We start from the raw sequence: 14,508 nt of genomic DNA, 5'->3' as shown, positions 1-14,508 counted from the left end.
TACACTGTTATAAAATGATCCTGACCCATATATATATATATAATATGGGTAAAGTGTGTGTGATTTTAAAGGATGAAAAGTTGTGTCATTTTAAGAGAGAGAAAGAGATAGATAAAGGAGGAGAGAGAGTTGACAAAAAAAATAAAAGTGTGGGTCCCACTTCTTTGTGAGAGTGAAAGGATATAAGTTGTGTCATTTAACAGGATAAACATTTTTCCCATATAATATATGTATGTATATATATATAAAGTCATATTATAAACTTATTTTATTTATATATTTATTAATAATATATTTTTATTTTGTTTATATTGATGATATTGGCATAAATGCGATGAAATTTTCATAAATATCATATGAGATAACTTAATACATAGTAAATATAGATCTTAGTTACTCCATGATGTCTTCAAGAAAAAGTAATCCAGATGTAATTAAGATTGACTTTTCAAACTTATACCAAATGTTTATTTTTTGAATAAAAACCTCATAATCATAAAAATTTAATTCAAACAGCCCTGTTTAGGATACCTAATTTTAATTAATTCATGACAAGCCATTCCCATATGTCCACTTACAATCGTTTTGATATTTGTTGAATAATACGACATAAGTCCAACAAATTTATTTGTGTATGAGATATTTTTTTAAATGAAGGTACAAATTATTTAAATTTATCAGCAAAGGAGATGCAGCCCCTTTATCTCCCATGTAAATCATTCTTTTCCATAACTTTAAATAGTTGTGCAAATACCCATAATTCTAGGTTCAAGTTGTACGGAATTTATTTTCCTTAATCAGTGTCGACTTTGAATATTGAGTATGAAAAAAATGATCTTGAGAGAGTTACCCTGGATAAATCTGATTGTATTCGAACCATTTAATCAATGAACCAAAAAAAAAAAAAAAAATCTAACAAAAAAAAATAGTAGTGGGAGTCCTTATTTTGATAAACAGAAATTTATCCATAGATCTGCATATAAGGTTACAATTATACTCTAATACATCATAAATAGGATATTAACTCGTTGGCTAATACCATGAAGAGATGAATACATTGCTTGGAAACAAAGGTTTATGAAAAAAAAAAAAAAAAAAAAAAGAAAAGAAGGAAAAATAGTACCTATATTGCACAAGCAGCATCTCTTCATAGTTCATACCCTTACCCAACTATATAATGTTTTCTTATACTATACTACACTCTATATCAAATCTCAATGCCCAACTTGGCTATAGAGAGCATAGACACCTGCACCCCGACTAAGAGGGAATCAAAGAAGCAATGGTGAGGCAATTGCTGGCTGTAATGCTAACCAAACCATCGGTTTTAGCCATGGTTGATGATTTGGTTTTCAAATCCTCAAACCCACTTTCACATGCTGAAACATCTGCCATGACAGCACTAAGCACGATAGTAACGGTTCCAAGATCACGAGATTGGAGTGCATCCAATGCTTTCTGAAGGTTTTCCAATGCTTTAGAGTATTGTTTCTTGTAATCAGCGAGTGCAGTTGCCAACTCTGGTGAGGAAGCAGAATACTTTGTAATTTTGGATATGGTGAACTTTATCTGATAGGAACATGCCTTTATGGAAGCTTCAAGAACTGCTTTGACGTCAAAATTGTTGCTTAGATAGGGTAGACAGGTGGAAACACAAACGTCAGGGTAATCTGTGCGGCCACATATTTGTTCCAAGGCTTTGTTAACGTTTTTTTTGTTTTTGGAGTGGATTTCTCCAGGCGTTGTTTGGGATTTGCCACGAAAGGTTCCTTTGAGTATGTCTGAGAAAGCAGCGGAAAACGATGAGGATGAATGACCAAAGCCTTGTTCTGATGTTGGGCCCTGGCCGGGTGCTTCAGAAGGAGGGAAGAATGGTTGCTCTGACTCTGAGAATTTGCTTGCCTCTGGAGGAATAGCATTGGAAGGAGAATTGGACTTTGCTTCAATGTCCCTGTGACCGTGTGCCATGCATGTTCCTAGTGCAAAACATATGAGGATTATGGACAAGAATGAGCGGTTAGTGAAGGGAATTTGATCGTTGAAGAGTGTCATTGTTTCTTGAAGGTTGGGAGGACAAAGGATGCAAGATAAGAGGAGAATGTGAGTATTGAGATTTTGGGAATGTGGAAGCAAATTTATATTGTGAGTGAAATTGGTCATAGCTGAATTGTCCATGAAAGTAGGATCCCAGAGAGGAATATCAACCATTGTTTATGCTGTTGTTTCAGCATTATTTCACGGGCCTTGGGGATGACTAATTTACATGTGGTTGAACTTGAAACTACCATCTATTTTTTTCATCCTCAAAATTGACTTTTAGTAATGTCTTCTCTCAAAAGATCTATTGATAAAGTAAAATCATCAAAGCTCAATGATTAGTGTCGTTAGACTTCATTTGTAAAATAATATTCTCTCTTTTTCTATTTCCACTCGTCAAATCCACCTTTCAAATTTTCATCATAAGTTTCCAGCCAACGGTGGGAGACAATTAAAAGAAATGGTAGCCAATCTCAATTTCAAAGCCTAAAGTTTCGGATAGTCTCAGCCACCGATGTGGAACGCAATTGTCGCTGCCTTCAGTGCCTGCCTCAGAAGTTGCGGTCTTCGGTCATCAAAGCTCAATTTCACGTGAAACGTTCACATTAAAAATAAAACAAAATCAAAAGCTGACCTATTTGATCATTGTTGTAGACAGAAATGGCTGGTAATGCAAATAGGAGATTGGGCGTGGCTATGGATTTCTCACCATGCAGCATCAAAGCACTAAAATGGACGGTGGATAACGTTGTCAAAGAAGAGGATCACCTCATTCTCGTTATCATTCGCCCCTCAGAATACTATGAGCACGGCGAGATGCAGCTCTGGGAAGCCACCGGCTCACGTTAGTAATCTCTGTTACCATGCTTTTATACGTGTTGCAATGCATGTACGCGAAATATATGTAGGACCTTACAGAACAAAAATTCAATTAATTTTCCAAATTATAATGTTCAAATGATTATGGATACAAATTCGTAGAAATAAACAAACACCTCTTTCAGATCCATGATCATTTTGCTGTTCCTAATTTCTACTGATACTTGAAATTTGTGTTGTGCGGTGGACATAAATTAATGTTTGAGGATTTTAGTGGTTTATTTATTGGGAAAAGTGTCTATCATTTAAAATTACACAACTTACATCCTTTCACTCTCACAAAGAGGTGGGATCCACACTTTTATTTTTTTTTGTCAACTCTCTCTCCTCCTTAATCTATCTCTTTCTCTCTCTTAAAATGACACAACTTTACATCCTTTAAAATTATACACACTTTTCCCTTATTTATTTGTATATGTTAAGTGTCATTGGTTAAGAATGTCCTATAAGTAACTTAACATACAAATAGGAGCATGAATTGAATGAATTAAGATTTTGAGTTGAGATCCAAGAATTCTTGGGTTTAAAATGTAGATATTACTAGCTTATATTTTTGTTCTATCTTGTGAGGACTTAGTTCCATTAAAAATTAGAGATAACGAGATCGAAAGAATCAATTCAACCTAAACACTTGAATTGTCAAGCGAAGGCTAATCAATATTTTTATATTATATCTAACATGCTCCTTCATATAAGAATTCATCTGTAGATAATATGAGGTCTCTTCTACCTATACTAACAAATTGCAAAATATTAATTATTTTTAATAAAATGGGATAGTGAAGATTGAACTTGCAATCAATTCAACTAAAAATTGAAGGTTTCTGTTGATCTATATGCAGCTCTCATACCTCTGGCTGATTTCTCTGAACCTGCACTCATGAAGAAATATGGATTGAAACCCGAACCCGAAGTAATTGATATTGCCTTAACTGCGGTAAAGCAGAAAAATGTATGATTTATATTTTTGCTCAGGGAGTTGTAGATGATTTTTCATATTGTATATTTCATCGGAGTAACCTTGGGATTTTTGGCTGGTAGATTTTGGTACTAATGAAGATCTATTGGGGAGATGCTCGTGAGAAGATATGTGAAGCAATTGAGCACATTCCTCTAGACAGTCTCACAATGGGTAACAGAGGCCTTAGCACGCTCAGAAGGTAGCTAGAATTCCACCAAATCCCCACAAAGACCAATTGGGTTGCGTCCATTGAGTTTTGGTTATTTCTCAATAAATTTCATTCTGTTTTTTTTTTTTTTTTTTTTTCTTGATTTTTTTCCAGGGCTATAATGGGCAGTGTCAGCAATTATGTGGTGAATAATGCCACTTGTCCCGTCACTGTGGTGAAGACTGCAGACCAGCAGTGCAACACCCCTCGCAAAGGCAAATGAAATATATATTATAAATGATGTAACAAAATATTCTATAAAAAAATATTAATAAATTTTTAGGAAAAAAAATTAGGTGTATCCCAAACATTTGATATCAAACAATTGTTTCTTACGATGATATTAGACAATCGTTCAAATCTCATTTCTAAATGTGTTAATGAGGTATATAAGATCTTAATGTCACTATTACTATTTTATTATTGATTACATACTAGTATACTACCATTAGCAATTGCAATATATTGTTAAACCATATGACTGTAGTCTTGTTAAGTTCTATTCATTTTTACTTTATTTTTTTGTGTTAAAAGCTTTAAGTCTCTTTGTGGCTCCACTTAACGTATCTACAGGTCATAATCCTTCAATTGTAACACTCTTTTACACATTAATAAAGAGTAATATATCATTGGTTGAAAAAAGATAAATGATGTCTTTGGTAGGGTTTAAAGTTTTAATCCACGAGATTTGTCCTAAATTGTACTAATCGCAAAGCTATGAACCGATTCAAATATTTCAAAAAATAAAAAAAGATAAATGACTGAAAACAATTAAATTGAATTATAATATTTGTCAAAAAGAGCCACTTATCAAAAGTTATCCTATATAATCAATAGTATTAAGTTGCATAATAACAATTTTTATACTTGTGTACTAATCCATTTTTTTCAATAGACAAGCTCCTATCTCTTTACACTCAATAGTTTATGATATTTATTAGTAATATTTCTAATTATTATTTAGCATAGATGAACTAAAATAAATTATGACTATTATATATTCTAATTAGGAGGTATATATTCATTAATAATATTTTTTACGTTAGAACACACTACTAGAAATATCTATATTTTTTACGGAATTTTTCCGTTGCAAATGATGAAAATTTCGTCGAAAATGCATTTTTCGATGAAATTTTTTGGACTGAAAATCCTTCGTCAAAGGGCAATGGAATTTCTTTTTCAGTTGAAATTTGCAACGGAAAAAATTCCGATGAAATTTGCAACAGAAAAAAATTTGTTTGAAATTTTTCCGTCACAAGCCTTATTTTTTCGTTGAAAAATAAAGCCATAATATATTATTTATTTAATAAATTCCGTTGAAAATTTCGACGAAAATTATTTTCGTCGAAAAGTTCCGTCACAATTTGCAACGGAATTTAACTAGAATTCCGTTGAAAATACCAACGAAAATATTTTTAGTTGAAAATACCAACGAAAAATTATTCCATTGAAAATTCTGGAACAAAAAAAAAGACACATTTCGTTTTGGTCCAGCATTTCTACTTTGTTCATTTTCTTCTTCACAAAACAGACGAAAAAATCAAAATGAATAGAAGAACTAAAACAACAGAAGTGCATCATCATCAATCCAAATCATTTTCATACCAACAAAAGGATCGACCATACGCAATTTCTACAACTGCAACTTCAAAAAAAAAAAAATTATGGTCTTATATTCTTCTTTCTCATTTTCTCCATACAAAAACAAAACTATGGCTTTATCACCATAACAAAAAAAAAAAAACTTGAGAAAAAACTACATAGATTTTCTTATCGAAGCATCACTCTTTCATCTTCTTGTTTCTCCTTTTCTTCTTTTCGCTGGCGGAGAACAACCCTCCTTCAGTAGTTTCTTGCCAACCTTCGACTTCTTCTCCACTGGTGTTGGTTTCTTTGCAACTATGGATTTCTTCGCCTTTGCATTTGCATCTCTGCTGCGTTTTGCTTCCCGATTAGCTAAAGTATAAGGGATTAATATTTTTTATGTTATTGAGAATAAATTTATCTTTTTTAAAAATATATATATATATTCTATCAATTCATTGTCTTATGATTGGTTCGGTTCGGGATAGGTTCATAATTAAGGGTGATATTAATAAGGATCTAACACATATTCTCACCTTTATATTTAGGGGGTGTATCGGATTGAGATTTCAAAGAATTTTAATGAATTGTTTTTGGACAAAAAAATCCGTTGGTATTCGATTAGGATTTTAATGGATTGAAAAAAAGTCACGTGGTATTCGATTAGAATTTTAAAAGATTATTTTAGAATCCGTCCAAATCCGTTGGTATTCAATCAGGATTTTAAACAATGGAATCACAATTTCGTGGTATTAAAAAATCCGACGATTTTAATGGATTTTCTATTGGTGTGGATTTCGTGAGACTTTTTAGTGAAAAATATAAATAAGATGCCTATCTTACAATCTCATCCCAACCCCTAGAATTTCTTGAGATTCTTCTATTGCAGTGTTTTTTTCTTCCTTTGTAGGTTGACTGCTCGAAATTGGGTTCCGCCATGGGAGCTTCGTCAAAACTAAAAAAAATATAGCAGCGATCTTCATCACAAAATAACCCAGAAACAACAAACCAACGAGATTTTAATATAATCTATCTCAAAACTAACATATTTTTGAGCCATTTTTGAGAAATTTTGGAAGTTTAAAAAGTGATTTTTCAAGCTATGGGTCGCGGTTTTTCTTGGCACAAAAATGTGTTTTTTGTATTAAAAACAACATAAAATAGTGAAAAAATAACAGGGGAACTTTCGTATTATTTTCGTTTTACATCAATGAAACAATATCAATTTAAAAAAAAATTGAAACTTTCATAATATGAACCATATATTTCGTAACAATACATTTATGAACGAAATTCCTTTACTATAGGAAACGATTTCAATCTTTACGTATAAAAATAGGGTTATATTTATCTTATATTGTAGAAAAATTATTATCTCATGTTATAAAAATAAAATTACAAGTGGAACCCACATGTAAGAGGAAAGAGAAAAAAAATAGATGTGGGACCCACCTCCACTTTGTGCGAGTAGAAAGCTTGTTTATCTTATGTAACATAAGATAATATAACCCATAAAAATATGTGTATAAAATAATTTTATCTTAGTAACCTATAATCCTAAGCTATGTAGCACCGATATCGATATGGGACACGTGACACGACACTCCGATACGTTAATTCTAAAAAACGTTTGATTTTGACACGTTAGGACATGTTTTGATATTAAATAATATTTTTAATTTATGTAATGTAGATTATATTTAATATTCAATAATTTAACAAAAAAAATAAATCTAAACTTATAATATTCATAAATTTTGCAAAGAAATATAAAATATCCCAAATATTTATATTAAACTCAATAAAATAGTAATCGTAACTCAACGAATCTAACAGTTAGAACTAAAAACTCAACGCAACGCAATCTTTAAACCTTTTTTTTTTTTTGAATTTCTATAACGCGTGTTAGAGTGCGAGGAGTGTAGTGTCTGAAAATGTCAAAAAATGTGAGACACGACGCATCAGAGTTTTAAAGTGCCGTGGTTCATAGATCCTGTATAAAGCTAGTAAAGAAGCTTGGAATCTCATTTTATTGTTTTCTTTCGTCCTATTTCATTTTGCAAAGCCCAATTTGTTCTGTTACCTTCTCCCTTTGCCCTTTGCATCCACATTATGTAATCATCACCTCAAAGTTTCCCCGGATTCTTTCAGTCTTCGAGCATTGTCCCGAGAAAAAGAAAAAGAAAAAAACCTCTCTGGAAGCTTCTCGAAACCCTAGTAAGGTAGTTTTCTTCGCAGAGAGATCGCTCCCTGAATCTGCTGCGAAGTTCCAATGGCGTTTTGGTGGCCCTTGCTCGTTCTAGCATTCGCTTTCGCCATCTGCAAGTTCCTTCTCATGCTCATTCCTCCCAAGGTTCCTTCCATCGATGTTGACGCTTCCGATGGTACTCTCTCTCACTCACTTAAATTTGTTGCGACGGTGAAAATGTAACGTGGATTTTGATAATTACAGTGTTGGACGATGGAAACCAAGCGCAGGAGAACAGCTTCATATATGTGAGTCTTTTATGTTTACATTTGGAATTGGAATTTTTGCAAATCCCTAGTGTTGTGACTTGTTTTATCATTGCTCTGCTTCTGGCTTTTAAGTGATTGGTGTGATTTGATTTTCTATTTGAAAATTGAGTTCAGTTTAATTGGAAATGCATGAAGTGCCGAATCAATGTATTGTAAGAATTAACTTCCTCTCGGTGAAGCATCATGACTTGTAGTTGGTTGTTTCTTAATTTTATTTTATTTTATTTTTCGGAGAATCTGGCTGATCCGGTCTTATTGATAATTAATTCCTATTCAGGTGCCGCCGAGGGGAACGGCTCAGCAATCAGGAAAGAAAGTTCAGTGCTATGAGCCTGCTACCATGAAATATTTGGGATATGTACCTGCATTGACACCGGATGAGGTCTGTGAGCCTATGCTTCTTAGGGGATTGATGGTTGCGGTTCATAGTTTTAGTATCTATTTACCTAAGCTAGAAAGCAACTATTAGTTTGAGATGCACACTGCATATTTGATTTTATTTTTTTGGGTAATTAGTGTTTATGAAGGTATGATATTTAGAAATAAGAAACTTAGAATTTTCCACAGCTAAAGAAAAATACCCCAAAAAAGATTGAGAAATTTTTAAAAACATCGTCAGTGTTAACTAATCACATTAGAGGTATGCTAGCCTAGTTTAGCTGGAAAAAAAAAATTAACATGTCTTTAACTTCTTGCTAAACTTGTATCCTAAATTTTCATGTTGGCATCCTGCATACTTGTGTATGTCGAAATCAAAATTCAGTAGAATTCCTTTCGAGCTATCTTTTTATTGTTCTTAAAACTGGAAGTTTTCCGTCTCAATTTTTTTTATTTTTTATTTTTAGTGCATACCGTCTCTCAATTTTGATGACCTTTTGGTTTTCATCCATGTATTATTTTTCTTGCTTATGAATGTGTACTTATGCCTGCCCCTAGTTTGGGGGTTGATTAATTGTCCTCATGGCACTCTATTTGATCCATATATATCCTACCATCCAGAAACATTAACGACAGTAACGGGTGGAAGTGAGCTGAGCCTATACGCGCGCACACATGCACACATACACAAGTCAAGGTTCTCAGCACAAGTTTAGTTTATTAGTTTGTGAGCCTACCTTATTGAGCTGTTAAGAAATTGAGCCGTGAGTTGCTAGCTAGGTGGTTCAACTCACTTCCAGCTCTATTGACAACACTACAGAGCCATAAAGGAGAATATTGATGCACAAGAGCAAGTGATTGCAGAGTGTTCATAAAAATTGGTTGCTAGTTTGACTTGATTCATAAATAAAAGTATTGCAAGTTTTAACTTGAACTATTTTGCATGTGTGGTTAGGTTAAGGAGCAAGTGGAAAAAGTACGAAAGGCGCAAAAAATGTGGGCAAAGACCAGCTTCAAGCAAAGACGCCAGTTTTTGCGTATACTTCTGAAATATATAATTAAACACCAAGCGCTTATATGCGAGTAAGACTACTTCTCCATGGTCGTAAGTGGAAGATTTAAATGGTAGTTTTTTTTTTTTTTTTTAATGAACTTATATAGTGTTGCTCTTGTGATATCCTGGGGAACATGCAATTGTCTTTTATTTTTAGTTATCATATTGTTTTATTTGTTAGTCTGAAAAATATATATGAATTGCGCTTATTGCATAAGAATATTAATAACAAATTCAAATATATTCTAATTCATGTGTTTTTATTAGAATATCTTCACGTGATACTGGAAAGACAATGGTAGATGCCTCTTTAGGAGAAATAATGACAACGTGTGAGAAGATCAATTGGCTGCTGTCAGAGGGTGAACAGTGGCTAAAGCCTGAGTACCGGTACCATTTCAATCTGTTTTGTATTTAATAGTATATTTTCTCATCTTTATTTAGACCTAAAACACTAGTAGTTCTACACATATCTTTTGTTATCTTAAGTAGGCACACCATAACCCCCAAATCCCAGTAATTTGCTGTTTTCTATGCTTAAACTGACTGTGATAGTATGTCTGTCTCTGTTTATTTTATTTTTTTACTGCATTTTTTATTTTTGTTTTTTACGTTGACATAGTACAGCCTCATAAATTTTTCTTATATTCCAGTTTTTTTATTAAAAAATGTTATTACATTTTTTATATACATAATGATATTTCTATGGTTAAATTGCGAATTATCTAAACGCACTTTCACGACCACTTTTATTTTTGTGGTAAATAAAAAACTTGCAGATCCTCTGGAAGATCAATGTTTCATAAGAGAGCCAGAGTAGAATTTCATCCTCTTGGTGTTATTGGTGCCATTGTGTCATGGAACTATCCTTTCCACAATATATTTAACCCTATGTTGGCAGCAGTTTTTTCTGGAAATGGCATTGTGGTTAAGGTATAAAATGATATAATATCTACCATCTACCTATCCAAAGTTGTTCATACTGTGGATTTATCATTATGAGTAGACATTGTTGATTGTTATACTTTCACAGGGATTATATTATATTCCATGACAAACTGATAATAAAAAATGAGATTCTGCTAGGTGTAATATCTACTCTTACTAGTTACTATAATTTTTTTTTTTTTACAATTTGACAGAAATCCATGTGATTTTGATTGTAGATATCGGAACATGCAAGTTGGTCTGGATGCTTTTACTTCCGAATCATCCAATCAGCTCTTGCTGCCATAGGAGCTCCAGAGGACCTTGTTGAGGTGATAACAGGGTAGAGCCTTATTTTGTACCCTTCTTTTTCCCTTTTGTTGACAGACATGTCTGCATCTATGACCATAATTGAACCTTTCTTCCCAGGTTTGCTGAAACAGGAGAAGCACTTGTATCTTCTGCTGATAAAGTCATTTTTGTTGGATCACCTGGGGTTGGTAAGATGGTATAATTCCTTTTGTATCCTGTCCTCTCATCTCTGAATTGTATTCCGTAATAATTTTATTTCTGATTTCAAAGAGATAATTTCTGATATGATATGCATGGTAGATATTATTAAATAAAGGAATTGCAGGGAGTACTAGGTCAATATTTAACTGAGTAGTATTAGGATCTGCTTAAGCCCCATTCTATACTCACAAAAGAGAGAGAGAGAGAGTAACCTCAAAAGTTGTTGTAGACCTCTGGTTTAAAATGATGCTTCATAAGCAGAATAAATGGGGGGAGTATCTCAGATTTATTATCTACTTTTTAAATATTATTCCTTTCTTTCTAAGATGCTTATCCACTTTTCCATGCAATAAGAAGTCTTTTCACTCTAATGATATACTGCATTTTTTTATGCAGATAATGAGAAATGCTGCTGAGAAACTTATACCAGTTACACTGGAGCTTGGTGGAAAAGATGCATTTATTGTTTGTGAAGATGTAGATGTGGACCATGTAAGAACCCCTTCCACATTTTCTGATGTCCAAAGGCTTGGGTGTTATTGTGTTAGTAGCAGCCCACCAACTAGGAAATGTGTTATGTAAGGAGAAACAAGGATGGGCTCAATGATCAAGTTGGGTCAGGCCCTGCATGTTACTAGTAGTCAGCATTAATTGATATCATTAGATATAGTAGTTATAGTTTATCTAGTTGGGTCAGGCCCTGTTAGCTGATGGTAGTCAGGGTTACTTGATATTCTTAGATATAGAAAGGAGGAGAGAAAAGTGGCAATTCAGTTGTGATAGTTAGGTGAGTGAAAGAGTTCAGGCTCTCGAATACATGAGGAGTGGCAGCTCTGTAACCATTCTTTCTCTTCCTAACCTGTGTTCTCCATTGATCCAGGGGTAAGGGAGACCACATCAAAAAAATCTTATCTGTGTTTCTATCGCTCTTTGTTTAATCTCTGGACCAGTTCTATCATATTGTTGACCATTTGGTTGGCAAATGTTAACATTACAATGTGAAATATTCATTCTTGAATATCATAGTTTAACAGACATTGATCTGCTGAATACAGGTTGCTCAAATTGCTTGCAGGGCTGTTCTTCAGTCATCTGGGCAGAACTGTGCTGGGGCTGAACGATTTTATGTCCACAGGAACATTTATTCATCTTTTGTCAGTAAAGTTACCAAAATCATAAAATCTGTTACAGCTGTAAGTGTTTTTTTACGACATTTCATTAGTAAATTGTGTCTTACTCGTGCAACTTTCTTTTGAAGTCCACATGCTTCTTAGTCACATGTGCTTGCACTTAATTGTTACAGGATTGCTATTTCAGCAATCTATCAGCTTGTCTTTACACCTGTTCCAGTTTATTATGAAATTCTGTGAGACTTTCATTTTAATCATGATATGTTGCTTTGTCCTCTATTTGTGTTGAGTTTTTGCGTGCCTCTTTTTCTCTTTTTCCTCCCTTTCAGTAGCCCCGAGGGAGCATTAGCTATATAAAGCTTCTAAGAGTTGAATTATGTGTATCAATTAACTACTGGATTTATATCTTATCTCTCTTGACACACACATACGCATATGCACTTCTATATCTGTAAACTCTTTAAACTGATTGGTAAGTAACTTGCAGATGTTGACATATAACAAATTGTTAGAATTTACTAAATTTAGACTTTTAGATGAACATATTAGTTGTGGTGTGCTCCAAGTTGTTCTAAATGGGCTTTTGAAAAAATAACTTTTGACATTTTTTAAAGCTAAAGCTATTTTACTTTTGGATGTAATACATGAAAAGCACTTTTAAATAAATACATTATTTGGATGTTAAAATTAAAAAAGTATTTTTGGTGTATAAAATTACTAAGAAGTACATGTGAAAACAAATTATTGGAGTAAATTTAGTGGTGGTAGTGGCAGTGGTAGGGTGGTGGAGGTGGGGTGATGGTGGTGGTAATGGCTATGGGTGGTAATAATGGCAAGGTGTGGTGTTGGTGGTGGTGTTGGTGACAGCGATGGTGGAGGTGGTGGTAGTAGTGGTGGTGGTGATGATGGAGGTGAGATTGGTTGGGGTTAGGGCAAATTTGAATTTTGAAAAAATATTTGGCTTTTGATTCTTGCTTTTTTTTAAATGTGGAAATTTTAAGTTCGAAAGAAAAGTAGCTTTTTGGCTTCTTCTTTTTTTTGTTATTTCTGTTTTTTGTAAAAGCAGATATCCAAACACTCGGGTGAAACGAGATGGACTTGTTTTTTTTTTTAAAAAAAGGCTTTTTGGAGGGGGGAAGCCCATCCACATGGGTTCTTTTTCTTCTAAAAAAAGCACTCTGAATCTGGGATTCATGATTAGATATAGATAGGAGAAAGAGGCAAAAGGCTCAGGCATTATATAAATCCTAATAACATTTAGGGGTGGGGACCGTTGTACTATCAAGAACTCTTTTTTCACCGATTATTGGAGAATAGCCATCTATCTTAGAACTGTTTAGTATTAAGAAGTCCATTTTTTTTAAAGCTTTCTGGCTAATGATTTCTTGCAGGGTCCACCACTTGCTGGAAAGTATGATATGGGTGCTTTATGCATGTATGAGCATTCTGAAAAGCTTGAAGGTCTTGTAAATGATGCTTTAGACAAAGGAGCTGAAGTTGTTGCACGTGGAAGTTTTGGACGTATAGGTGAAGGTGCAGTTGATCAATATTTTCCACCTGCTGTCATTGTGAATGTGAATCACTCAATGAGATTGATGCAAGAAGAGGTAGCAAAAGCTTGATATTTTTTCTGCTTTACACATTGCCACTTTTTTTTAGTTATTGTTAGAGGGCGAGCCTTGGAGCAACAGTTGCTTCTTGTGACCGAAAAGTTATGGGTTTGAGTTTGGGAAACAGTCTCTTTGCAAAATTGCAAAAATAAGGCTGTGTACAATCAACCGTCAACCCGATCCTCACAAGTCCAGGAGCCTAGTGCTTTGGGGTTTGCCTTTTTAATTATTATTATTTAATTATTGTTGTTTTTGGTGTTTCATTGATAAGCTATATTGTCCATATCTATGTAACCATAAAAAAATATTTTACATATCTTGACTAGAAGCATTGAAGATTTTGAAATCTTAATAATAGTGTCTCACTCTCATGACATATATGTACTGCAACTATGCATTTATATTCAAGAATATCTTTCTATCTTTTATGCTTCCACAATTGCTTACTAGATTCAGTTGTGCATTTAAATGACTTTAGGCATTTGGACCAATCATGCCAATAATGAAATTCAGCTCTGATGAAGAGGCTGTCAAGCTTGCAAATGACTCAAAATATGGGCTTGGCTGTGCTGTTTTCTCAGGCAGTCAGAGTCGTGCCAGAGACATAGCTTCCCAGATACATTGTGGGGTTGCTGCAGTTAATGATTTTGCTGCAACATACATGTGTCAGGTAAAGCTATTTTAACTATTTTATCTTCATCCCTCTC

At 33.7% G+C, this 14,508-nt stretch overlaps 3 protein-coding genes across 3 annotated transcripts; 2 read left to right on the top strand and 1 right to left on the bottom strand.

Moving 5' to 3' along the window:
- Window positions 1-1,260: 1,260 nt before the first annotated feature.
- On the bottom strand, window positions 1,261-2,208 carry LOC133290681 (uncharacterized). The gene has a single exon (XM_061488809.1). It carries the CDS (start codon window positions 2,206-2,208, stop codon window positions 1,261-1,263), a length of 948 nt encoding a protein of 315 aa, XP_061344793.1.
- Window positions 2,209-2,697: 489 nt separating this feature from the next.
- Window positions 2,698-4,308, top strand: LOC133290679 (universal stress protein PHOS34). The gene is made up of 4 exons (XM_061488808.1): window positions 2,698-2,881; window positions 3,759-3,868; window positions 3,958-4,076; window positions 4,200-4,308. The coding sequence occupies exons 1-4, from the start codon at window positions 2,698-2,700 to the stop codon at window positions 4,306-4,308; spliced, it is 522 nt and encodes a 173-aa protein (XP_061344792.1).
- A 3,418-nt stretch (window positions 4,309-7,726) lies between these two features.
- LOC133290670 (aldehyde dehydrogenase 22A1-like) lies at window positions 7,727-14,471 on the top strand (the record flags this gene model as incomplete). The annotated part of the gene is made up of 12 exons (XM_061488794.1): window positions 7,727-8,056; window positions 8,125-8,168; window positions 8,467-8,571; window positions 9,523-9,650; window positions 9,889-10,011; window positions 10,401-10,554; window positions 10,788-10,891; window positions 10,978-11,056; window positions 11,458-11,553; window positions 12,117-12,254; window positions 13,583-13,798; window positions 14,280-14,471. Coding segments are annotated over exons 1-12 (1,491 nt in total), but the record flags the coding sequence as incomplete, so codon positions are not given.
- Between the last annotated feature and the right edge of the window lie 37 nt (window positions 14,472-14,508).

Source organism: Gastrolobium bilobum, unplaced genomic scaffold (assembly GCF_033153095.1).
Source record: "Gastrolobium bilobum isolate Gb01-03AN ecotype WA unplaced genomic scaffold, APGP_CSIRO_Gbil_v1 utg5903, whole genome shotgun sequence".
NCBI lineage: Eukaryota > Viridiplantae > Streptophyta > Magnoliopsida > Fabales > Fabaceae > Gastrolobium > Gastrolobium bilobum.
Note: the sequence above shows the minus strand (reverse complement) of the source record. Positions and strands in the feature narration are given on the sequence as shown.